Source organism: Pantherophis guttatus, chromosome 5 (assembly GCF_059756535.1).
Source record: "Pantherophis guttatus breed Tessera chromosome 5, ASM5975653v1, whole genome shotgun sequence".
In the NCBI taxonomy this organism is placed as follows: domain Eukaryota; kingdom Metazoa; phylum Chordata; class Lepidosauria; order Squamata; family Colubridae; genus Pantherophis; species Pantherophis guttatus.
The window spans coordinates 52,467,949-52,495,616 of NC_142067.1; the positions used below are offsets into that span (position 1 = coordinate 52,467,949).

Here is a 27,668-nt window from a genome sequence, read left to right on the forward strand (position 1 = left end):
TAAACATCCGGGACAAAAGACTAAGACTTGAGAATTGTAAATCTGGATCCATTTCAGCTCTCTACCAATTACTAGTATTAGAAGGGTGAGAATTGGATTTCCCTTGTCGATCTAGTAGAAATACAGCTTTATCATCCATAATTCCTTAGTGCAGTGTTTCTCAATCTCGGGCACTTTTAAAAATGTCTGGACTTATAGATTTGTGAACCATTCAGAGTTGCATAAGATGGGCGGCAATATAACTCTTTTATTACAAATAATAGAATTTTTGACCACTGAATTAAAAAAAAGTTTATGTATGCCAACTAATAAAATTGCACTTAGCAAGCCCGGATCTGTTATAGCATATGCCAAAATAAACATGTTACAGGTTTCTTCCTTATTTGGTGCAATAGTCTTGATTATTCTAGAATTATATATTTTAAGTATGATCAGAAATCAAATAACAAAACATTGTAGACTTTAAATGTTGTGGATTTAATAAGACCAACACAACTTTTGGGTTAATCAGAGACAATTTGTATATTGCGCAATAGGTTCAAAGCTCTGTACATGAAGCGTTGAACAAAGACAGAAATTAGGTACAATGGTTTTTATACCCTTCTAGACAAAGGATTCTGTTAACTCAGCAATTCATATGGTCATATACATTTGTCATTTTTAATTGACATTTCCTAATTACTGTTTCTTTTTATTCTTTGCCAACAGTTATAATTCTTTTTGTAGATTACTGAAGCATAGACTCAAATCATCTTCTGATGATAGACAACTTTTAACTCATGTGGATCCCCTTGACCTAACCAACCTTTAAGCTGTATGTCATTAGAATGTTCCTTTCTTCTGACAACTTAGAGGCCTCCTAGAGGTACCAAAAGGATTTTGGCTGAGTTTGTACTTTTTCCAACCGGATGCATTGCTTTTTAGAATAGAGTGAATAGAAAGTTATCCAGTGGTCATCTATCAGAGCCCGCTTCATTTACATTAGAAACATTAGACATTATAAAATTGCCTTTGGGGATAAGTATTGTACTTCTGAATAAACAAATGCAGGTTTATATCCCCATATTCTAAACAAAAGAATTTTAAAAGTAGATATTTGAAAACAGGGAAGACAAATAATGCATCCAATTCTTTAAATTTGAATGGGAGGCATCTCTTTATTGTATTGTGAAATGCTTTTCCAAGATTACAACTTTACTCAGGTTTATTTCAATGTGCCTTGTTCTTTGTAAATGAAACTGAAGTTTATGTGACAATTCTAATAAAGATAGAAACAAAATGTACTGAAAGGGAAAATTACAAAGTTAAAATATGTTGCTCATAGTTTCCCATTCATGATGGAACATTAAAGAAAACATTCAGCCAACCCAAAAATCTAGACCAAGAAGTCTTTTTTGAAAAATATTCGCCGTTACTTAGATTCATAGTAAACCTGTTCTACTGTTTCATGCTTGGATCAAACGTAGTTTTCTGTGACATAGGATTCTCCTTTCTTCATCTGAATGAACATGCAGTCACCCCTCCCCTCAAAATGAAAAAGCCAAACAAAAGAAAGCAATACACAATAGTCAAAGGTAAGCCTTATGGTTTTTAGACACATAAATTAAATCTAAGGTTATAAGGGACTCAAACTATAGTTATTAAGAACTGTTTCAGATACTGGCTGAAGACAATTGATAAATATTTAACAACTATGCAGAATGCATTAACCTTCACTTTTTCAGTTCAAATTGCCTTAGAAACTTCATAGTTGGATAACTTGTTTTTTTCTTGCTTGATTCTTCTGAACTAATTCCATAGAAACTTTAGCTTCATATAATGGTACAGGTTTATCCAGATGAGGCCTGAGAAGAAAAACAAAAATTATAAATGCACAGCATTTATTTATTTGGTTTATCCATTACTTCACTCCCTAGCAATCTTTAGGCAGTTTATAGATATTAAGACACTCCGCAAAAAAGTATCAACAAGTACATAAAATAAAATTATTAAAATATTACTGGTGGGAGGAGTCTCCAAAATTCTTCCTGAAGAGTCAGGTTTTTACCAATTTTCAAAATGCCATAAGAATGGAGACCATTCTTGCCCTGCAGGCCATGCTGTTAAAAGGGGAGCCCCAAAGAGAATGTCTGCCATCAACTCATATTCAACTGAAAATGTACACATATATTGTACAATAACTTGATTTCTAGTAAACTTTTATAGGCTGTCAAGATCTATGAATATGCACATGGACTGTGAACAAATGCAACATCTAAAAAGGCTGTTTTCCAGATAATGCATGAGTAATCCATCCTAAGTGGGTTTACTTATATGCAGTTTGTCCTAAGGGAAAAATATGCATGGATTTTTGCAAACTTCATTGCCAACTCTAGCACTTTCACTGCTTCATTAGCACAAAACATCTCATCAGCACTCCAAGTATTTTTTGTGGCCCACAAGGATTATTAAAATATCAATGTGGCCCTTTCCCCTTTATGTGTTTTGCAGTCCTGATCTAGAATATCTAGGATCTCTAGAGCTAATTGCGGCTAAATGTTTAATTATAATTTTCTAATCTTTTTAAAGCAGTTAATTGATAAAATACTTAAATAAATATATTTTAAAATGGTTATAATGCTTCAAACACCAATTTATCCTTACTTGAAAACTCCGCTTGATATCTTCTCCATTACATCTTCCAAAATGCGTATAGAAAAGAATAGTCAAGTGAAACACTGTATCAAATGTTAGAGCTGTGCCAAGATCTGAGTTTGAAAGAGAAATGTGATTCCTAATATATTTGGTCATGCAAACTGTACTCTCACAATCACCTTAAATCAAACACGTCGGAGTAACTAGGGTACAGATTGACCTATCAAAGAACAATTAAGGAGGAACCTTTTTTCATTGAAATACAGGTAGTCCTCAACTTATTACTGGTCGTTTAATGACTGTTCAAAGTTACAAAGATCCATTAAGCATTTCTGGCCACTATAATTCTGGCCACACTAGCCACCCATCATATTGTGATCTGTGATTGGCAATTTGTTTGTGCTTATAAACAGTTGCCAAGTATCCTCCGATCATGTGGTTGCCATTTGCAATCTTCTCTGCCAGTTTCCCCAGAAAGACAGAGAAGATGCAAACTGTTGCTATTAGCCGATGGATTTCTCCTCCCCTCCATGGACACAGGGAAGGAAAATCCTTGATTGGATGCAGAAACGAAACTTAAGATCTTCAGGATCCAAGGTTCACTTTGCTAGCTTAATGCAGGTGTTCCCTTCAGAATATGAAGGGGTGTAGCTCCTGAAGATCCAAGCTCCATTCCTGCAACTTGTTGGGAGTTCCCTTCTACACACAGATGAGAGCCTTCCCTCCTTCAATAGGAAGCTCAGTTGTGCCATCCGCTTAACAACCTGTGTGGTTACTTCATGACTGCAATTGGGACAGTTGTGATTGCAGTTGTTGAACAAAGCAGTCACGTGACTATCTGACTGAATGACCACTTTTGCTCAACACTGAGATGCCTATCCCAATTGTGGTTGTAAATTGAGGAGCACCTGTACTAGCGTTCAGTGAACAACGAGGCTTTCAGGGAGATGGAGTGGAGAGAGAAAACAATTATTTTATTGTTTCTAACCTGCATTTATATGCTTTCACTGAACATGTATTCCTAAGCTTTAGGAGAACCCACTAGTCCAATGCTTCCCAAAGCTTTCCAAAACCACTTACCAGACAGTGCTTTTTATCCAATGTATGTAAAATAGTTTAAGTCAATTTAATACCCCTATTCTAATTGGGTAATCGGTTTATATGTTGTTACCCAAAGAAAAACTTCTCCTTCCCAATTTTGAGTAATGTATTCAGGTTTGGGAAACACTGCATTAGTTTAAATAAGGTCTCTATACACAGTTATGAAACAGCTATAAAAAAATCCTTTTCTACTGTAAAGACTTTTCAGTGAAAAGTTATCCAAACATTTCTATGAAAGAAAATACAGACATAGTTTTTATATTGTATGTTAAAGGATTTAAAATGTGGTGGGACAGAGAGAAAAATTGAAAAGAAAATGAAAATATTTACATATGTGATCAAGTAAAAAATACTTTGCCTGGTTCGATATATTTATGTGTTTCAACAGTAGCTACGAAGACAATAAGCACCTTGAAGTGTTAAAAAACTCACACATATTTGCCTGACCATTTTTTTTTTGGCAATGTAATGTATAAATATTTCACAAATAATTAAATAGGTAAATTATTTAAATTAAAAACATCAGTACAAGTAATACTATTCATGTTACACTACAGGTAATCCTCGATTTACGATCACAATTGGGACTGGAATTTTGGTTGCTAAGCAATGCAGTCATTAAGCAAGTCATCATGTGATGGGACTTGATTTTACAATCTCTCTGAAAAAAAGGTAGTCTTTTGTTAGCCCATTTTTATACCTCCAAATATCAATCAAACTTAAAGCTGACCAATACTTTAGGTTTGATCGATGTTTGGAGGTGTAAAAAAGGGACTTGATTTTACAACCATTTTTATTCTAGTAGTTAAGAGAATCATATGGTCGCTAAATGAATCACATAATCATTAAGCAAATCCAGCTTCCGTAATTTGCTTTTCAGAAGCCAGCTGGGAAGATTTCAAATTGCTATCAAGATGCTACAACTGTTCTAAGTGCAAACAAGTTGCCAAGTGCTCAAATAGTGATTATGTGACCTCGGGGATGGTACAACGTTAATAACTTTTGAGGATGAATTGTATGTCAATTTTTCCAAGGCTGCCATAACTTTAAACCATTGTTAAATGAATCCTCATAAGTCAAGGACTGCCAGTTGGTTCACATGCAATTCAATTTTTTTACTCCCACTCTTAAAGGCCTTTGTGTCTTAAGAGGGTGGGTACCTAGGGGACCACTTCTCTCTTATTCTTCCTGCCTGGCCAGTAATATTTGGCAAAGACAGCATACTCCCATCAACAAAGGGATCATGTTCTGAGACACAAGAGATGTTTTTCTGCAGCCCTCTCTGCCAGCGAAACATGGATACTAATCTCACAATTGATACAAAATGTGATACATAAATACTATGATACAATAAACATTATATAATAGAAAGGATATATAGATATTTTCCTTGTTGCATACTTGACAAATTCCAAATTTCATCATTCAGAAAAGAAACTGAAGCACCTTTCAGGAAAAGATATCGACAATCTGGAGGATCCAACTTTAAAAAAGGGAAAAACAGTGATTAGAATAAAAATAACATAAACAAAGAACATTAGTTGATGGTTAACAAAGTTTTTGCTAAAAGAAAATATCATTTTCAACATATTTTCAATATATTATTATTTATTCCAGAAATATAAGACTAGGATGTCATATGGTGCATTCCAGATACAGTATATTGGAATTTCAACTTCCATATTATCTGGAATTTTATGCAAATTAAAGTCCAATGCAGCTGGAAAATATCAGACTGGGAAAGGCTGGTCTAACTATAATTATTTCAGAAGTTTCTTCTTACCTGAAGATTTTTTTCAGTCGTAATCCAGTGGCCTCCAGCACTGAGTAACGTAATGATGTCATGCTTATGGGGTAGCAATTGTTGTGAAGTTGTTTCATTGTCTTTATTATGCAGTCTCACTAAAAACAAATTAAAAACACTTTCTAAAAATGGAAGATGAGCAAGAACTGAAAAGATGTGCATATCAATAAATTCATATGTTTTCAGGATTCAGTTTTTCTTTGTACTACATTAACCTTGTCTTCTTTTAAGGATCTTTTTTTTACTCTACCAGGCTCAAATTATTGTATTTGACACATATATGAAGACATGTCACTCATTTGAGTGAGTCTCAGTATTTTGCCATAAAAAGTATACTTGTTCCCAATGACTTGAAAACTGATAGATGAATAAATATTCATAGCTTGAAATATATACACATATAAGCATTTCAGTCTATGCTTTTAATATAAAACCTGCTCTGAGGTGCCACTGGTACAAATGCCCTACTGTACCTTTTTAAATACTGTTTTCCAAAAAAGATTTTGTGCTTTTTCATTGCTGATAACAAAATATCACAGCCAAAGGGCAAAAACCGCAAGAGTGAACTAATTTAATTATCTTGGCAGTATCCTGTGACTATTGCTAGAGTAGTTAACTGTAGAATAGCAAAGGCAAGCTCTGCTTTCAGAAGATTGTGCTCTACTATATCAAGCTTATGAAGCAAGGCGCAATAGTGAAGCACAACATAAGCATCAGCTATGTTCAACCAGGCATGCCTGTCCAAATATGCAAAAACATTCTGTGCCTGAATTGGCCTGATTGGTTGCCTTCAGCCACACCATATTTAATCTTTGATTCTTACAAAATCAACAGATCTTCCTCCTAAACTACCACTTGAATAAAAACACAACTTTTAATGACTTTGCTTTCCATTTATTAAATGGCAAATTCTAATATAGTGTATATAATTTTAACCTTAGGATATATATTGTACTAAAAATGTGCTTCTCTGGGTAGAATCATCCTGTAAGTGTGTTCATCCAAGCAGGGAAAGTTATCTTTCCTCACCATAAGAGGTGAGGTCAGCAGTGTTTCTTACTTATGCAACTGCTTTGTGGAACAGTCCCTCCCTCAAGACTGGATACCACAGATTTTATCGTCATTCCACAAAGCAGTAAAAACTGACCTGTCCAATATGGCCTTAAGGCTTACCTAGATTGATGGCACTCATATATGATATAGTTAGGTATTACAAGTTTTTTTTTACTGATAATTTGCCTTTATGGATGATTACATTCTTATATCTTTTACTGTGTATTTAGTATTCTACATTGCTGCCAATTGCATGATTTGTTGCTACAGGAAGCAAATCAGGGTGAAATCCAGCAGGTTCTAACAGGTTTTGGAGAACCAGTAGCGGAAATTTTGAGCAGTTCAGAGAACTGGCAGATACCACCTCTGGCTGGCCCCAGAGTGGGGTGGGAATGGAGATTTTGCAGTATCCTTCCCCTGCCACACCCACAAAGCCACGCCCACAGAACCGGTAGGGAAAAATTTTGGATTTCACCCCTGAAGCAAATAAAGAAAAAAATATAGTACAAGTATTTCTGTTGCTAAGCAAGACAGTTGTTAAGTGAGTTTTGCCCTATTTTACAACCATTCTTGCCATAGTTGTTCAGTGAATCATTGCAGTTGTTAAGTTACTAACATGGTTGTTAAGTGACTCTGGCCTCCCCATTGACTTTGTTTGTCAGAAGGTTGCAAAAGGTAATCAAATGACCCCAGGACACTGCAACCGTCATATGAACCAGTTACCAAGCATCCAAATTTTGATCAGGTGACCACAGGGATACTGCAATGGTTAGGGTTAGGGTTACTGTCACAAGTGTGAATGACAGTCATAGGTCACCTTTTTCACTGATGTTATAACTTCAAATGGTCACTAAAACAATAGTTGAAAGTCAAGGACTACCTGTAGTTATATTTACAACTAGCTGTACCCGGCCACAAGTTGCTGTGGCCCAGTCTGGTGCTTCCGCTGGGCTAAAGTGCGAGGCTGAAGTTCCAAACTCTCCATGAACATTTGGTGGGCGTGGCCAACTCAACATCACTCATCAGTCACATGACAGCCCCTGAGTCACGCCTACCCAGCTGGTGATTAGGGCAGAGAACCGGTTGCTAAAAAACAATGGGAACCACAAAATCCTGTCTCCCCCTCTTTGTATCTCTCTATGTCTCTCTCTCTCTCCCTCTCTGTATCTCTGTATGTGTCTCTCTCCCCCTCTCTCTGTATCTCTCTGTCTCTCTCTCTCCCCCCTCTCTCTGTATCTGTCTCTCTCTCCCCCACCCTCTCTCTCTGTATCTCTGTATGTGTCTCTCTCCCCCCCCCTCGTCTCTCTGTATTTCTCTATGTCTCTCTCTCCCTCTCTCTCTGTTTATCTCTGTCTCTGGCCCGGCCTCTTCTGCATCCCCCGCCAGCACCCTTACATTTTCAGGTAGGCCAGGCCTTCGCAGCTCTCTGCACCACAGCAGAAACTCGGGGTTCCCCTCCGTCCTCCCTACACAGATGTTCTCTGGGGGCTCAATGGGGAGATGCATAGCAGGGAAGGGAAGGGAGGGAGGGGGTGCGGCAGGGGTTCGAGGCTGGTTTGGGGCTTCCTGCCCAAAGGAAGAAAGCGGCAAAGCCAGGAGCCACGCATACCCCACTGGACCCCTGCTACACAGTTCTCCTCTCCTGCCTGCCAAGGGCAGGGGAATGATTAAATCCCCCACTCTTCCAGGCGAAACGAAGGAGGGCCGGCCATCCTTCCTCCTGCCCGTTTCCGCCCCCCGAAGCCTTCCCGGAACCCCTTTTCTGCCAGAGGGAGAAATTTTTGTGTAGGCTCCGTGAACTGCCAGAGTGCCCACCTGGGAATCAAAGGCAGCGCTGGTCAAAGGCGACCCAGAGGCTCCAGTTGCCTCCATCTCCCGCTCACCGACCGGATTCGCATAGCGCCTGTTAGTGGCTGGTCTTTCTGACCTCGGTGCCCGTGGTAGCGCTGGGCCAGGCACGATTTGGGCCAGGCGAGGGACAGAGGGTTCCTGCTTGGCGGACCGAGGCAGCCTCGTTGCCAGGTGTTCTTTGGAGGGAACCCCGAGAGCGGCTGGTGAGGGGGATGGGCAGCAGCGGCGGGCGAGGCTAGTTCATAGGGTGGCCGGGGGAGGGGGAGATCAGAGCCAGGCTCGGACAGGCCCCGTCCAGCCCTAGAAGCGCCGGCTGCGAGGGCTTCCCGGCGGGGAGCCAGCTGCCTACCTGCCGAGCCTGGTGGCAGGATATGGCCCTCGGGCGTCTCTGCCTTCCAAATGCGCAGTTTCTTGGAAGGAGAGTCTAAATATAAGGAGCAGAAATCTGTTGAGCGTAATCAGGGCTGGGAGGCTGTCATGTTGGTTTTACGTCCAGCAGTTGGCGCTGTTTTTCAATGTCTTTCAATGTTTGTCCAATGTTTTTCATGTTTTTACCTGTCACAGGTGTGACGTGTATATAATATAGGTATATAAAAACATGCCCGTAGTCGAATGCAACGTTGTGTCAAAATTTGAAAGCAATCGGTGAAGAACTTTTGGAGATGTGCGGTTATGTACAAACGGACATTTACATTTTTATTTATATAGATTATGGCTCTAATTGTATTTCATTATGCAGTCTAGCCAGCATACTTCTATTCTTAGAAAGATTATTTTATTATTTTAATTTGTAGTTAGCACTGGAAGACAGAAAAAACATGCAATGTATCTCTAAATGTACAAGCAATAATCCAAAACATTGTAACATGGGCTCTTCAAGTTTTCAATGCTGTTTAAAAAATGCAGAGAAGGGGAATATTTTCACTTGGCAACTAATCAAGTTTTCTTGAAGAGTATATTTCATAAATGGGGAATCACAAATCAGCAGGCCCTTTCCAATAGTGACTTACCATCTTGATTTGGCAAAGACATTCAAAGAACCTTCAAGAATTATATTTAAATCCAGGATTCTTAAAATTGGAGGGAATTCATTTCTCCAGATACTTTGGTCTCACTGGATGCTTTGGAGGCCATTGACATTTTCTAAATTGAAACTTAGTAGACATATTCTGAATTAACTGAAGCTTAATATCATTTTCAAAGAGAGTATCCATGAACAAACATTGAGCAAAACAACTGGAAGGAAGGAACTGGATTCAACCTATACAGGAAGATATGGTTTTACAATAAAACCGCAAATTATTTACATAAATTAATAGAACTTGGAAGTATTTTCTGAAACAGAGTTTTGGAATAATTACAGACCTCCTGCATCAATGATGATATCCACTCCTAGTCCACCTGTCTCCTCTAAACAACTTTCTGTCAGGTCATATTTTCCATTCGAGACATCTATAATCCGAACTGAATGGGTGAGAAGATAAAATACAATAAATATTTAGGCATCTGTTGTTTTAAAAATCAATCCAAATACCAATATACATAAAAGAAAAAAAGTTTCTTTCTTTAAGAAGATTTATAGTTACTGTAGGTATGGAATAACCAGTTATCAAAAATGTAGGGCTGCTCCGTCTCATCACAGTAAACATAAACCACCCAGACAAAAGTTGCATGTCTTTGCTCTACTGTGTTCTTTGGGATTTTCTGATTTTTTTATATGCTATTTGGGAAGCATATAATATACTGTTTTTATATGACAAACAAGAAATGCATATTTTCTGACCTCAAGGATGAACTTTCTTTTAGGGAAACATATATTTTAAAATATATATTTTATTTTTGAGCTCGCAATATTACCTGCAATCATAAGTCAGCCATATGCAAACTTGGAATGTCATTAACTCTAAGGTTGCTACACTAAATCTGAATAGCCAAAACAAAAGATAAATAATATTAAAATTAAATAACAGATGGAAGAGATGAACGCTGCATATTATGTGCAGTTCTCATTCAATTCTGTGAGCTTTTACAATTCTGGGTTCCTAAAGTTTTTATTAGAATATTGCAAATTTCCCACCATTAGTTATTAATAATTAGAAACAACTTCTTACATAGCAGGAATTTACCTAAAGTTATAATAAAGTCTACACAATGTAACCGCCCAAGTTTTGACATATTTTCCATTACTCTTTGCCTTGTTAATTCCAGGCAGAGACCAGATCAGCATTTTCCCAAAATTATTGGATAGAAATAGCTACCTTAACTATATATGTCTGAGTAAGACATGTTCAATCAGTTCACAAGATACACTAGTCAATAAAGCTGGCTATGATGAATAGGTGAGACCAATAATCAGCCTTGGTTGGGAAAGCTCACCATAATATATTGCAAACTGCATGTCCAAAACAAGCCAGAAGACAAACCCCTTAACAAATATTAAAGAACAAACCTTGGTTTTGTTCTCTCTTCTTTAGAATGGAATAACTCACTGCTACATTCATAATTATACTGAATTTAGTTAATCTATCTTTTTGCCTTAATACTATAACTATATGTAAACACTGGACAGAATTGCTACATTCCAATTCCATTTTTCCCCAAACAGATATGAAAGTTCATTTTTAGCTAGGGTAAATTTTATTCAAAGATCGAATTCTAGGTATTAATATTTTTGTTTGATAATTTAAATACTTTTATACTGTTTATCATCAATATTTATAGTTTACATTATGGATGATTCTGGCCAATGTTAAAATGTTGGTAATGTGTGCGCGTAAGTGTAGGATGTATCTGAAAAATATGGTGTGGATAGATGACATAGAATAATCCTCTATTTCAAGTTTCCTAGATGCCAGCCCTTATGAGCTTATCAACACTTATAAATTTAAAAAATGGTCTGAATTAGATCTTTTCATGAGGTTTAGTATAAAACAATTCAACTTACCTACAGAAGGAACAATCCTCTCAAGACACTGTTTGTCTTCAAGATTATACACAGTAGAAATCACCTTGGCTCCTCTGTGTTGTGCTAACTGAATAGCTATTGTACCAAATGACTGCAGAAAAACAAAACAGTTATGTACATTTATTTATATATCTATATCTAGCTGCAGTAGAGCCTATTGAAAAAAAAACCTTTCAAATTCTACATTCACAGTATAAAAGAGCTCCTAGCTCTATCAGAAACCTTAAAATCTATACTTTTCTTCATTTTTAGCAGCATAAAAGATGCCTCGAGAAAAATTAACCTGTTTCTACATGATACAGTAAATCCAAGGCTACAACATCCCAGAGAATTAACTAGCCTCTGCATGACATGCTAGCAAAAGAAAGCCATTATCCAGAACCTAGTTCCATTGTTCCAAAAATTCAGTTAAAATCTTTTTTCCTATATCACTCACTGGTTTTAGTCCTGTATTCTGGGACAGCACAGAGCCTTTTCTGTCTTTTTAATGTGTCATCTCTTCAATATTTAAAAAAGCACTAGAATGATTTCAATGTTACCTTCTCTAAACTAAATATACCCTGTTTCTTCAACTTTTCCCCACTGGAATAATTTTTCTTAGCCCTGAACATTTTCATTACTTTCCACTGCATCCATTCCAATTTGCTACATTTTTCTTAAGGTATGAGATCATAACTTTTGAGATTTTTAAAATTTTAATTTATTTAAACAACTTTTATGGAAGGCCAATTCACATAGTGACTCTAAGTGACTGACAACCAATATAAAAAAGATTATGCCTTTTCACCAGGTGCCATACTATGGACCCATACCATTCATACTTCTTCTATCCATCCATACATCCATGCATGTGCAAGCACAAGCGCGCGCACACACACACACACACACAGAGAGAGAGAGAGACAGAGAGACAGAGAAATGCAAATAAGATGAAATTATTGCTTCTCCATGCTTTTGAAACTCATGGTTCTGTTTATGTACAGGCACTTTTAAAAAATCATTGACACTTGTGATTCACTAGAATTCAAAAATCTAGTTGGTAAACTGAATTACTGCACCCCATTCCAATGCTGTACTTGATTTTCTTGCATTTATGTCTATTTCATTTCGTTTTATTAATTTCAGCCATGTTTCTATTTTATTGTTTTATCCTATTTTTATTTGATACATACACATTTTTCCATATTTTGCTTGGCTGAGATGCAAGTGTAAGAAATATAATGTTGTAGAAATTAGTGGAATTTAGTTTTCTGTGAAAAAAAGCATGTCATATTTCATTGGAATTTACAGAATCACACTATAATAGCCCTAGGAAATAGATATTAGTAGCATTTTTCTTTCCCCCATTCATTTAAGTAACACAGACTAAGGTGATCATTTGGAAAAAGGAACAAGAATAATTCCAGTTGTGTGAACAGAAGCCTGCTTTAGCAACATTGGATTTAACCCACTGAATGTTTGATTCTAATAAATAGTTTTCATTATACTTAAGTTCAGTGGCATTTTTATACATACACTTGCACCATCCATTATCAACACGTTTTTTCCATCAGAAACACAGGACAGATAATGTAGAGCTGTATATGCACGAAGACCGTCACAAATGGTCCCAGCTGATTCCATCCAGGAGATTTTTTCAGGTTTGTGAACTATTTCACAAGGAAGAAAGTTTGGTGATAGTCTTTATAGCAGTGTTGAAGCATACAGATGGTCCTTGACTGACAACCATTCGTTTAGTGATCATTCAAAGCTACAATGGTACTGAAAAAAGTGACTTATGACCATTTTTCACACTTATGACTGTTGCAGCATCCCCATGGTCACAGGATCAAAATTCGGATGCTTGGCAACTAGCATATATTTATGCCAACTGCAGTGTCCCAGGATCATATGATCACCTTTTGTGACTTTCTGACAAGCGAAGTCAATGGGGAACCGAGATCCAGTTAACAATTGTGACAAGAAAGGTCATAAAATGGGATAAAACTGACTTAACAACTGTCTTGCTTAGAATTGGAAATTTTGGTCTCAGTTGTGGTTGTAAGTCAAGGGCTACTTGTATATTAATTTAAACAAAAAAACTGAAATGAAACATTCAAATTGCTATACCTATGAAATGATTATCACACATATTCAACATCTTCCCTTTTCCATTGTTTCTCTATTAACAAATCTGATATATTGATTTTAGCTGATCAACTACCAGAGATTTTTTAGAATAATGTTGATTTGACAATGATGTCGACGTGAACATTTGAAAAAAATCAAAAGTAGTTGAGTAAATTGTTTTGTAAAATAACAATTTGTATTATTATTGGTTAACTTGTTTCGAGTGCTAGGTTAGGCTTCAAATACATATGTTAAGAAACAATATACTTTAACATTGAGAATCTAGAAATTACATTCAGAATTTAATATGAAATTTGACTGAAGATGTTCCAAACCAGTATCAAAATTATAGAAGTACAAGGGCAAACTGAAATCTAGATACCATACAAATCTATGCGTGCCATCTGACTATATGAGACTTCATATTTTCCTGTAAATTCTATATATTTATATGATTTACAGTATGTACACCACTTACAAATCTCCAAACATAGCTCCAAATTGAAATGCAAACATTTCCCTATTTCAAAGCAAACCCTTGTAATGGGGCACATTTTCCAACTGCAGAATAAATTTTACAATTGAAATTTTATGTGTTTTGCAATGATTTCCAAATATGCTTTTCCACGATATACTAAAGTCACCATGGCTGAATGCACTGTCTACACCAGTTCATATAATTGTAACCTTAATTCCAGACCCAACTCAATGTTCTATTTCCACCTGTTGTGATTTTTTTTTGGGGGGGGGGCGGGCTACAAGGGGGAGATTTGGCTGTTTTCCTTCTTATTAGTTAGTAAATGCTTCCAAAAGAAACCAAGAACATCTTAGCTTTCAAATCAACGATGAACTGCTTGCTTTTACACTTTTAGGGTTAGTCAGAAGGAAGAGTGAGTGAAGTAATAAGAGAAGTTTACCAGAAACAGATGAGTCAACTTTTGTAGTTTCTGTTTAAAGAGAATAATAACTAATACTACTATTATTTAGAAAAAGTCAAATGATAACATTTTGATCTAAGATGATAACATTTTCATGTTAAACAAGGTTTATTATTCACAAATTGAGCAATTTTTGAGTACTTTAGGCAGTTACATTTCAAAAACAGTAATGTATTACTATGTTTTCTATCTACATACCTAAATAATGCTCATGAACCAGAATCTCTTCACACAATCCAGATTCTTCTGAATCCAATGGTAAAATTCCTATGAAAACAGGAGTTCTTCCAGCTTAAGAGTACAATCAGCTGAACATCCAAGCACAATAACTGACCTGCAAACCTTTGAATTCCATGTAATGCACATGAATTTGAATAGCCGAGAAGTTTACTGTAATTTGTCTCTGTAGTAGACATAAATAATCTGAATAAAAAAATCTCCCCTTCCCTTGTTTTTTCTTGAATAATCATGTTCTGTAAAATAACACATTAAAATAAATGTGCAAAATAGGTATAAATACCAATGGGAGGGTATTTTGAAGAAAGTATTGAAATTTCAAATGAATTATAATCTTAACGAAAACTTTTATAAGATTATGTATTGCTGGTATTTGACACTGGATAAATTGTCAAACGTGTGATGGAATTTCAAATATTAGTTGGAATTGTAATCAGAGAACACATTTTTCATCTTTGGTGAATATATAAGAAAGCTAGAAAATATTGGGATCAAATATGTATTTGATTCAGAAGATTTTAAAAGTAAATGTACAATTGAAACCAAAGATTTTTCTTTTTAGGATTACAAAGATAGAAAGATTTTATGGAATTTTGTTTTTATGTAAAGGGAGGAAGGAAGAAGTACAGGGAAGATAAGAGATGACCAATGAGATATATCATACTGATACCTGCTAAGGACAGGATCACAGAGAGAGTCTTGCCCTACATTCTGTCCAAAGCTTAGAACAGAGCTCCTTAACCTTTCTGGCTCTGTGGACTGGTGGCAGTGGCAGTGTGTGTGCATGTGTGCGTGTGTGTGTGTGAAGGGGATTGTTTTGCGCAAATGCAGTTTTGTACACTCATCCACCATTCATACGGCCCAGTTCCCCTTGGGCAGTGGCCCAGTACTGGGCTGTGGACTGGAGAACTCTGTTCTATAACACTCAGAATGTTCTAAGTTTTGTTTCTGGAAAGCTATTACTGAGAGCATGGCAGAACTCTTGGCCTTAGATTATTTGTTCTGGGTCCAAAACAAAACAATAGTTTTATTTCATAGGCATGCCTACTCAGATATAATGACATTGAGAAGATCACTAAATATGGTCTATTCAAGGAGGATTAGAAAAAACCCTGTCAATATACTCATTAAATATTAACCATCCAAAAGGATTAACGTTTTCCTAGAAGAAATTATACTTTTCAATGTCAACAAAGTTAAGCGATGGGCTATTTGAAACAGGAAGGTTCAAAATAACAGATTTTTTTTAAAATGGTAAATTTTTACAATTTAAATGTTTTAGTTAATTAGATAAACTTACCTACTACCTCATCTTGAATCTTAAAGGAAGATACTTTATTTCCAACTGGAAAAAAGGAAATAAAGGAACAATAAAACACCTAAAAGAACTATGGCACTTAAAATAATGTTACTGTTAATAATAATTTATTATAAAGTCTTCTAATAAAATATGTGATCCACAACTATAGTCAGCTTTAAAAATTACTGAGAAGGGCAAGAAAAAAAGTTTATTTGAAATAGAATTTAATAGAAGACTGAAAAGGGAAGCAAGTCTGGACATTACATTCCCAAGAATAAAAACAGAAATACATGAAGGAAAAAAAAGACTATTAAATTTACATACCCATTTCATATATAGCTTCAAAACAATCAGACCCACAGATCAATCAATAACATGCAAGCAATAAACAAAATAAATTCAGTTAATCAAAATAATGTATCTTAATGCAAGTTGGATGTTTCTGCATCCAACTTCATTTTTGAGGGGGATATGTTTTATTTACAGTTTTTCTTTAACAACCAACATTTTTTTGTGGACAGTGTAATGACTGGGTTGACATATTTTTCACACAGTGCTCACAGTAATAATACAATTACATATACAGAATTTTTATCTTTCAATTTCTAGCCTTAATGTGCCCATTATAATTATAATATATTCTTTTATGATATTACACTAATATTTTCCCAATTTATCAGTGCTCCACATTTTCAATATCTCAACTTTCTAATACCAATAAAACTAGTTGTCAGTAAAATTTAATCAGTCCCAAGTTTATATCTCTAAGTTCCCTGAATTTATAGTCCTTAAAAACTATATTTTCCAATATATATTTTTACATCCTGTTGATCATACCTTTAGATACACCTAATCCTAGTCTTCCACCTCCTAATCTTAATGTATCTGTATTTATAATAAATTCCATTACATGTCTATATTTATACTATTATTTTCCCAGTTTAAATTTTCCACTTATTTCTATTGTTACTATATTACAAAATATTATATCTCTATCCATCATCTCTCAGCCGTTTAAGAAATCCATCATTTATTGATTTTTTAGTGATTCTTTTATGTTTTTCTCTTGGAATCCATATATCTTTCTAGCATTTTTGCACAGACTAATTGTTCCCTCTGTCTTACCCTTTATCTCCTTCTGCTGCATCTTTTGAATATCCATCCATGACCCTTTCACTATTTTTGAAAGATCTTCCTTTTTTTCCCTTCTCTATTCTGTTATAAGCTCTTAGGGTATTGTCTATTTGATTTTTAGTATTTATTATTGCTATCTTTTCAGTATTTTTATCAGCTTTTAACTTATTTTTATCTTTTTGTATTTTATTTTGCTTTGTTCCTTCCACCACACCTTCTAATTTCTCAGCTGACTTCTGTATGTTATATTCATCTTTTCTCAACTTCATTTTCTAGGTGCACATATGAACTAAGAAAATCTACTATATGGGCAGCAATTTACTAGAGTTTTATGTTGTCTGGGACTGCTAAATCTACCTGAATACAGTTCTACAAATCCCCATAGATATCTACCAGAATACCGTTCATTACTACTGATTTGATTTGCTAGACAAAAGTCTGGCAGTCCTGTCCTACAGAATTAAGGAAAAGGAATAGTCAAATTAAAAAACAAAAACAAATGTCTTCTGAATCTCTATTATTCTCAAACATTTCAATGACACATTTATATAGACAAAGTAATTTGTAAATATAAAAAGATTTGGATGGTTGAGAATGAATTTAGTGAAAAACATCCTAGAAATTATTGGCCTATACATTAAGTAATAATTGGCACAAATGTTTTTAATTAAATTTCCAATCAAACACCCTCACTCAACTTCATTAGGTGAATTTATCATGGCAAACTATCCCATGGCTTCTTTAAATTTTGGCCTAATATGTTATATACTGTCATTTATAAAACATGACTGATGTTTGCATAATTGTGGGAACTACTGTCTCCATTGCAGCATTAATGCAAACTTTTATACAGGACCAGTAAAAAATGCATTTTAAGAGGCTCTTAAATAAAATGATCCTGCACTTTAATCCTGATAAGCCTTTAGCATTCATGTTTGCTAAAGGCAAAATATCTTTCAGTTGGCATACTTTTTTTTTTATATTAGAGGTTTGGTGGAGACTCTGGTCCTTTAAATATTATTTTATTTATTTATTTATTATTTTATTTGATTTTTATACTGCCCTTCTCCAACAGGACTCAGGGCGGTGAACAGCCGAGATAAAACATAACATATAAAATTTAAAAAACAGTTTAAAAGACATTAAATAATTTTGACCCTCAATTTAAAACAACCCAGTTAAAACCAATTTCAAATTAAAACCGAAAGGATGGGATCAAGCCAGCCCGGCCAGATGAAATAGATGTTTTCAGGGCCCGACGAAAAGTCCGGAGGTCTGGTATCGTGCATATCTCTGGGGGTAGGTCGTTCCAGAGGGCAGGTGCCACCACAGAGAAGGCTCTCCCCCTGGGGGTCACCAGCCAACATTGTCTGGCCAACGGCACCCTGAGGAGGCCCTCTCTGTGCGAGCGAACTGGCTGGTGGGAGGCTATTGGCGGCAGAAGGCGGTCTCGTAGATACCCCGGCCCTAAGCCATGGAGCGCTCTAAAGGTGGTCACCAACACCTTGAAGCGCACCCGGAAGACCACCGGAAGCCAGTGCAGCTCATGCAGGAGAGGTGTCACATGGGAGTGCCCCGTCGCTCCCATAATCCCCCGCGCGGCCGCATTCTGGACCAACTGGAGCCTCCGGGTGCACCCCAAGGGGAGCCCCATGTAGAGAGCATTGCAGTAGTCCAGACGGGAAGTGACGAGTGTCTGAGTGACTGTGCATAGGGAGTCCCGATCCAGAAAGGGACGCAACTGGTGTATCAGGCGGACCTGATAAAAAGGCCCCCTGGCCACGGCCGTCATATGCTCTTCTAAAGACAGCCGTGCATCCAGCAGGATGCCCAAGTTGCGAGCCCTCTCCGTGTGGGGGCCAGTGATTCGCCCTCAATAACCAGCGATGGCACCAGCTGGCTATATCGAGACGCCGGAAGCCACAGCCACTCGGTCTTGGAAGGGTTGAGTCGGAGTCTGTTTCTCCCCATCCAGGCCCGCACGGCCTCCAGGCACCGGGACATCACTTCAAGGGTATCATTGGGGTGACCTGGGGTGGAGATGTACAGCTGAGTGTCATCAGCGTACTGATGGAACTCCATCCCAAAGCCACAGATGATCTCACCCAGCGGCTTTACATAAATGTTGAACAGAAGGGGCGAGAGGGCCGACCCTTGTGGCACCCCATAAACAAGGTGCCTCGGGGTCGACCGCTGCCCCCCTGCCAACAGATTGCAGAAATATTGCAGAATTACAACTTCTAGTAGCCGATAAATTGTAATTCAGTTGTAATTCTGGAATGTTGTAGGTTCTTGGAGTGTAATAGGATCTGTAAAATGATTACTGAACATAGGGACTAGTAATTTTAATATATAAGTACATCAATGTTTTATAGAAATATTATGCAAATTAGTATACTTACTTTCCAACACAACACCAGCAATTTCCCTTCCAACAGGTAGAACTTTCTTCTCTTTTTTTATTTCTGATAAAAACTAATTAAAATAACACAAATGTCTATTGTCAAGATTGATACATCTGCACAGGGAGCAATAAAATACTAATATGGATTCCTGCTAACAAAAATGAGGCCCTGATTATTTGAAAAAAGAATAAAGGAATCTACAGCTGCAATAAAATGCATTTTTTCCAGAAAGCAAATGTTGAACATGAAGAAATCCTTCTTAAGTTATGTACTGAACCATAAGTCTAACATTCTTGAAACTATAAACTTGGTATCAAAGTTTAGTTTTCAGAATGATTACATTCCAAAACCAATTTAATTGTAAACACTTGAAAGTTTGACTAAAATAGCAATAGCACTTAGATTTATATACTGTTTCATAGTGCTTTACAGCCCTCTCTAAGCAGTTTAAAGAGTCAGCATATTGCCCCCAACAATCTGGGTCCTCCTTTTACCAACCATGGAAGGCTGAAAGGCTGAATCAACCTTGAACCAGTCAGACTCGAACAGCCAAACTGCTGGCAGTCGGCAGTCAGCAAAATTAGCCTGCAGTACTGCATTCTAACCACTGTGCCACCATAAAAGTATGTAATACATATACATTTTCAATTTTGTCGTGTTTAAAAGGAAGTTGCATAAGTTTAGAAGCAAGTACTTTATTTGTAATTATCTATAAGATTTCTATTCTATATTTTAATTATTAAAATCAGTATCAAAGCATAAAATATGGAATATATACTTTTTATATGGAACATATACTTTTGAATGCATAATCTTGTTAAGTTGTAGCTCTACTTCCATATACATACTGCCAATCAAACTAATGGGACAAGATAATGGACCCAAGAGAGTGCTTAATTTAAGTAAGGCAGCACTCACATAAACCTTTATTAGTGCCAATGTAGGTGTAATGGTAATCATGTGAAAGTCTGAAGTAACATATATGTGGTAAGTGAATCAATTATCATGTATACATCTCGCTTATTCACTATTATGACATAGAAGCTAATCATTTGAGCCTTAGGATACAATATTATTTTTCTTTCTTAAATGTAACATTTTATATTTTTGACAAAGTAAAAGTTTGTCTGAAGGACCATTTTGTCTCAATTATATCAACTTATCTCATCCAGTCAGGCAGGAAGAACATATTATGGACTCTGTTGGTTAAAGAATTCTGACCGGAGGGGGTCTAGGAGAGTCTTTGTTGCTGTCACCCTTACCTTATGGAACATTTTGCCCACTGATGTGAGATGAGTCCCAACTCCTGTCACCTTCTAGAAGAGCCTTAAGACATGGTTCTCTCAACTGGCAGGGGGATCCAAGAACGATATACAACCCTGGGGATAGTTGATGGCTTGAAGGCACTATCTTCGACTTTTGTTATTTTTTGTAAGGATCTTATGATTATTATAGGTTTTTTTTACTTGTAAACCACTCAGAGTCACTTAGAGAGTAAGATGGATAGCATAGAAATTTGATTAACAAATAAATAAATTTAAAAACTCAGACCAATTTATCTACTAGGAAATAAAGTGAAGGATTAAAATTAATCATATGCTTATGTTTCAAGCTTTGTAGCAAGCTCACTGAATTTGCCACAAAACAATGTTTGGAACTGGTTTGTGATTCATATATAAATTTATAAGATAGAGATAAGATGGTCAAGATATTAAAACTTTTTTGCATAAATTTGCATGAAAGTTTATTCACAGAATAAATTCATAGTTATTTGACAAATTTATAAATATATATATATATATAAATACCTTTTTATCAATCCAGCTAAGAGCACAGGCTTTAACTTGCACTTTCACATGGTGGTCACTCACAATAGGAAGGCTATCCTAAAAGAAAACGAAACTGTAGGCGCAATTTCTAATATATTTTAGAAAGCAAATTCAATACAGATAGTCCTTGACTTACAACAGTTCATTTAGTGACCGTTCCAAGTTACAATAGCATTGAAAAAAATGACTTAGGACCCTTTTTCACACTTACAACTGTTGCAGCATCCCCATGGCCATGTGACCAACATTCAGACGTTTGGCAACTGACTCACATTTATGATGCTTGCAGTGTCCTATGGTTATGTGATCCCCTTTTGCAACCTTCTGACAATCAAAGTCAATGGGGAAGCCAGATTTACTTAACAACTGTGTTACTAACTTAACAAATGCAATGATTCACTTAACAACTGTGGCAAGAAAAGTCATAAAATGAGGCAAACTCACTTAACAAATGTTTCATTTAGCAATAAATTTTGGGTTCAATTGTGGTTGTAAGTCGAGGACTACCTTTGCTTTCACTAAGAAATAAATAATCGTCAAGAACATATTTCAGACAAATAGCATTGACATATTAGGACAATCAAGGTTACACACTGAAGCTTTCTTTGAAATTTTGATCCTGTGCAACTGAAAGCTTATAAAGGTAGTCCTCAAGTTATGACTGGTCATTTAATGACCGCCTGAAGTTATGATAGCCTCGGAAAGAGTGCTTTGTGGCCTGTAAATCACTTCCGGCCACTTAAAATGACCCCCTCCAGTGATCAAGTGATTGCAATCTGGGTGCTTGGCAATCAATTCGCACTTACAACCACGCGTGGAGGGAAGATGAACTCTTTCAGTGGGCTGCAGGAACGAATCTGAGTTCTTCAGGATCTGTGCTCTTTTTCTGCACCTCATTGGAGTTTATCTGCTTTCCAGTGCGGAAGGGAACTGCTCCAGTCAGGAAAGAGACAAGAGTTTTTGCAGCCCACTGAAGCAGTTCTTTTCCACACTAAAGGAAAAGGAATTCCTCTGGCAGGATGGAGAAACAGAGCTCAGATCCTGAAGGTCCCAGCTGTGTTTCTGCAGCTTTGAAGCAGTTCCCGCCCATAGACATAGGGGAACTAAAAGCTCTTTTGTCTGTCTGCTTAACAACCTGACAGATCGCTTAACAACAGCAACTGTGAATGTCAGAATTGTAGTCATTGAGTGAAGGAGTCATGTGGGTGTCTTGCTTAGCAACGTTTCCCTCAATGACCAAGATTCCGATCCCAACTGTAGTTGTTAAGTTGAGGACTACCTGTACTGCTGAATAAATATGTTTTAAAACACAGCATGTATTCCAAGCAGTATTAGGAACAGAAATGAAAACAGAAATACATTACATGCAAAGATTTATAACAAATTCTAGCAGAATATTGTGTTTAAAAAGGCAACCGGAAGAGGGGAGGAATATTAATTGGAGCAGAGAGACAGCGGCAAGCAGAGATGCTTAATCTATTCCAATCTGTCACTTTATTTTATTCTATAATCTGTAAAGCGCTTTTCTCCATGTAGAGAAAATACACTAGTGAAAGTAATTATAGTTTTGGAACAACAAAATAGAGAATTAAACAACAGCAATGCTATAAAAACAAAGCAAAATAGAAAAAATGAAACATCTCTCACTTTTACCCCTTCCATCTGCTTTCCCACAAATAATCAACTGTGGTACATATTTCCCAGAAAGATTTAATCCTGCCCTAAAAAAAAGATGGTAACTGCAAATCTCCTAATGATATGCAGATATTTTATTAACTTGTACTATAACAATTGTAGGCAAAACAATTCTAAAAAAATATAAATAATGCAAAATCATTTTCATATAATTATTTGCCAACAATGCTTTCCACAACTGTCTTAGGACACCATTTATAAAGGTGATATTTTAATAAAGCTGGCTGAAATGCAGTAGATTCAGCATAGTAACACATCATTTATATCTAATATATTTATATATGACACAAAGGGGGTTGTATCAGTTTATGTTGAAATAGTTTATTTAATGAGTTTTGAAAATCACTTCATTTTTTTCCTTTATAGTGCTGATGTTGTGTTCAGCAAAGATTTAAAATTATGCCAAAGATAAATGCATTGTGACTTTAATATTACTAAGCAATTCCTGCTAAAATGCAATGCTGACTTCCTTGAATTCATGTGGTTACACTGTTTCCTCACTACTTCAGATCATTTTTTTTAAATGGAAAGTGACAAATTTTGCTGACAGATACACTTCTTTTCCTGTGCTGTATAGAACAAACTGCTGGACTTAGAGGTTTCTATTTTAAAAATACAAATTATTGCATAACTTTAAGTGCACCAAGTCTAGGCTTGGTTCTTAATGGCTAAACCATGGTTTGACTGCTTAAACTGTGCTACATGCTTTCATGTTTCTTCCTATCGTAATATAGTTCTATTCCCTCCCCTGAGTTCAAACAATCCAATATGCCATTACATCTGTATTAACTATAGTTTACACAAGGGGTTCCCAATCTTGGCAACTTTAAGATGTGTGGACTTCAACTCCCAGAATTGCCCAGCCCCAGCATGGCTGGCTGGGAAATTCTGAGAGTTGAAGTTCATGTCTCTTAAAGTTGCCAAGACTGAGAACCCCCAGTTTACACAATTATACTCCATCAGTATATTTGGAAATCCGTTCCAAATTCTGATTCTGTTTGACTGCTTCCTTTCAGGAAATAAAGGCCTTTTGACTGAAAATAGATTTATTAAAATAAATGGAACTTAAATACACACAGATCACAAAATCAGTTAACAATAACATGATATAATACACATAATAAAAAGGTCTGTGATCATGCTTAATCTATTTTGCCATTAAGAAAGCAAAATTCTACAACCTATAATTTAGCTATTATTTAGCTACTGTGAGAGTTATTCTTGGATCTTTATCCTCCAAATATACAATCTATATCTCCCTGAATATACAATTCTGTCCAAAGAGCATAAAGAGATATTAGCAGTCAATTTTTAATAACTCAGACAAAATTACAGTAGAGTAAAATATGATTCTCTGATTTGATAAGTTTTATCATTTTAAGGGCAAAACATTTCTGCATAGAGGATTTTTTGAAATTTACTAAATAAATTAGAAAGCAAAGCTGATGGCATGATATCAAACTTCAATAGCAGCAATAAGACTCCTATTAAATGTATTATTTATAGGTTGGCCAAAGTATGTTGAAACATAAACAAAATTTTATTCTAATCTACTGTGTTTCCCCAAAAATAAGACCCTGTCTTATATTTTTTGAACTCTGAAATAAGCACTTGGCCTTATTGCCATGTGCTCAAAAGCCCGATTGGGCTTATTATCAGCAGATGTCTTATTTTGGGGGATTATTATGAAGTGCATACAATAGGGTAATTATTGATTGGAGATCCTTAAGCTTATGACCTAGAGATACAATCAAAGGGCTGCCTAAAATCAAACAGAGCAAAAAGACCTGATTTAGGTGGCTAGATATACTGTTCAATTTAACACTGGGAAAGTATCAGTCCCTGATCGAATACAGAACACTGAATAGATGGGTAAGGTAGCAATGTAACTCACCTTTTCCAGGAAAATGAACTCTCTTTCTTTTTCAGAATTCTGCTGCCAATATAAGCCTTTCATAGTGATCTTTAAAATTCAGAGAGAAAATAAAGTATCTGTTGCTATAAAACTCAGATGTTAGAAAATTTTCAGGTCAGATATAGTAGCCCTAAACAATTTCTATTTAAATATTTGGTAAGTTTTGGTAAAAATAAATGCTTCACCAAAATAAGTTTGTGGACATTAACCTACACATTACATATGAAGGTAAAAGAGGTGGTATTTTTGTATTACTTCCCATTCCAAAACTGATGCCAAATTGTTATGTGACATCGGTTAAGTTGAATAACATGCTCACAAGAAGTATGTTACCTCCTTATTGGACTCTAGTTTGTGATGCTGTTTATCTTATCAAATTTGTATAGCCATCCCTCTCTCCAAAAGCAACTGTTATAAAAATGCAGCTGTGATTAGTTTATGATTCAATGTGCTGCACAATACATCCAACATGGGAAGTTTATGGTTTCCTGCTGTGCAAATCCAAATAATTTGATTCATTCAGAAAACTATTAACTCTGCATCAGTGTTATTCCTTTCAAAATGGTAATAGTAAGCAACATAGCAATGGATCCAAAGTGTATTTTCTTTAAAATGAGAAGAAAATTAGTAGTATTTTTCTTCTTGTGTTTTGCTTTAATCATCTGTAAAATCCGCTCAACTCTATCAAAACAGGCTTTAGGATATCCCATAACTCAAAAATAGGCTTGAATAAATCAGTTACTTTATTTACAGATTAATCCACTGTGTGAGTGCAGCTTTTGTTTACTTCATTGGGCTAATGAGGATGAAATATTTTAGTGTGTTTATATTTGGGATTACTATACAAAACCACCATTCAGCATCTGAATTTATACATTACTCTTTGCTGAATCAAAAGGTAACACTAAACCATGGTTTACAAATCATAAAACCTGAATTCACATAATATTTACAGCTTAGCGTAGTATGTGAATCCCTGTTAGCTAAAGATATTTTTTCACCTAATTTTTGAGAAGGAACCCAGGCGTAACAGATTTGGCTTATCTGCGATTACGAGAGGGTTACGCGTTCAGTTGCACCGCAACATTCACTCCCCGCCGTTCAGACGTCTAGCACCCCTCACCCACGCGAGAAAAAGAGTCCGCCAAGCCCATTACCTCTTTGAGGCCCCTCTTTTATTCTCGCGGGAGCGGAAACGTCGATTGCCAAATCCTACAAATAAGGGTTCCCTGAAAAGGCAACTGTTAATTGGCCAACCCGGCCGTCACTCGAAGTACAGGCGGGACCATAGGGCAAGAATCTTCCACTCAGACCTATCTTGACCGTTTTCCGATTCTTTTTAGTTTCTGAATTAAAATGACTACATTTCCCGGTACTCTCGCGAATCATATGGTTTCAGTTCTCAGCACCCCTCCAATTGCTGAAGGGTGGAAAAGTCGGAGTGGACACGTGAAAATCCGAGTGCTTTGGTTTGAATGGTATTCGAGATTATGTGTACTTTTTTTCTGATAGAAAAACAAGCGGTTCTAATGACCTTCCCCGGGGCTGGCACTTCTGCCCTAAACCTTTTCCTTATATCGTTTCCACATTCACTACTGCTACCGTTTTGTAACCGTAACCGATAACGTGTAAACTCAAAAGTCCCTCAGGCATCGTATAAATCGGCGCTTAAAGCGATCAATTGGGCGGCCTTTCCGCCTTTCCTACTGGTGGAAGGGGGTGTCCGTCATTTGGAAGAGGGGAGGGATCGCTGCGTAAACGAAAACTCGATTGGCTGGCCGGGGATTGGTCTCTCTCCGCGTTGCGCAGTAATATAGCAGGCGTGTGAGAGAAGAAGCCGGGAAGGCAGGTCTCTTCCCCCCTCCCCCTCCTTTCTCCCCGAGACGGCGGTGACTCTAAAGAGGCGGCGGCGGTTAAAGCAGCAGCAGCGGCGGCGGCAGGAGGAGAAGGAGGAGCGGGCGAGGGAGGGAAGGACGGGAATGGTGCCTTTGGCGGAGGCAATGGCCTTTGCCGCCCAGCCGTCTCCCCTCCGTCCTGGCCGAGGTTGTGAGGAGGACAGCCGAGACCGATAGAGAATGAGGTAAACGGCAGGGAGTGGAAGGGAGTCGGGCTGTGGGAAAGGGCTGAATTGGCGGGGAGAGCGCAGGGGTCAATCGGGGGAGGTGAGCGCAGGCGCTTTGAGGAGGAGAAGGAGGGCACCCAGCCCCTTCCCCAAGGCTTTGCTACGGATCTTTCCCACGGCTGCGCGGTTGGGGCCGCAGACGGTTCCCCCTTCTGCCTCCAGACCCCTTCTGTGTCTCCGGGGCTGGCCGGATCGTTTTCCCCCTCCCGATGGTTCCCCAGACTCTCCTTCTGTCTCGTCCTCTTTCCTTCCTAGCCCCTACGCTTTCTTCATCGCATCAGCCCCCCCTTGGCTTCATCCTGATCCGTGGACAGTGACCTCTATCGCGCATCGGGAGCTCTTTGCTGGTGGCCGTGATTGCTTTATATATATATGTGTGTGCGTGTGAGTGTGTGTGTGTGACTAGGGATGATGCGGGCGCGGGTCTCGTTGGGTGAACCTTTTTTTGACTCTTCAGTGCGGAGGGGGCGGAATAGATGCAAGGAGCGGAGCCAAAGGGTGTGCTGGAAAGACGGGCCCTGTTCTCTGTGCATGGCTTGCGGCCAGTTCGGACAAGCGAGTGCCCTGCCTCGTCTA

General features: G+C 37.1%; 2 protein-coding genes across 9 annotated transcripts in view; one reads left to right on the forward strand and one right to left on the reverse strand.

Annotated features, from left to right (window-relative positions):
• Positions 1-458: 458 nt before the first annotated feature.
• On the reverse strand, positions 459-26,774 carry CRYZL1 (crystallin zeta like 1). Of its 2 annotated transcripts, none has more exons than XM_034437228.3 (13): positions 26,128-26,774; positions 24,950-25,018; positions 21,340-21,417; positions 19,529-19,601; positions 15,993-16,037; positions 14,654-14,722; positions 12,924-13,057; positions 11,388-11,499; positions 9,809-9,907; positions 5,519-5,637; positions 5,113-5,218; positions 2,644-2,689; positions 459-1,844 (listed from the first exon to the last, which is right to left on the reverse strand). In XM_034437228.3, the coding sequence occupies exons 2-13, from the start codon at positions 25,010-25,012 to the stop codon at positions 1,745-1,747; spliced, it is 1,044 nt and encodes a 347-aa protein (XP_034293119.1). In that variant the 5' UTR covers positions 25,013-25,018; positions 26,128-26,774; the 3' UTR covers positions 459-1,744. The 2 variants fall into 2 exon arrangements, with proteins under 2 accessions (XP_034293119.1, XP_034293185.1); XM_034437294.3 differs by having other exon boundaries at positions 25,972-26,147.
• The window catches only part of ITSN1 (intersectin 1), a 100,051-nt gene continuing 99,121 nt past the window's right edge, over positions 26,739-27,668 (forward strand). For 6 of the 7 annotated variants that reach the window (XR_015728204.1, XR_015728203.1, XR_015728205.1 and 3 more), the window contains exon 1: positions 26,739-27,050. The gene's annotated coding sequence lies outside the window, so the exon portion shown is untranslated. The remainder of the gene's footprint in view (positions 27,051-27,668) is intronic. The other variant, XM_087871246.1, reaches the window with a different exon arrangement.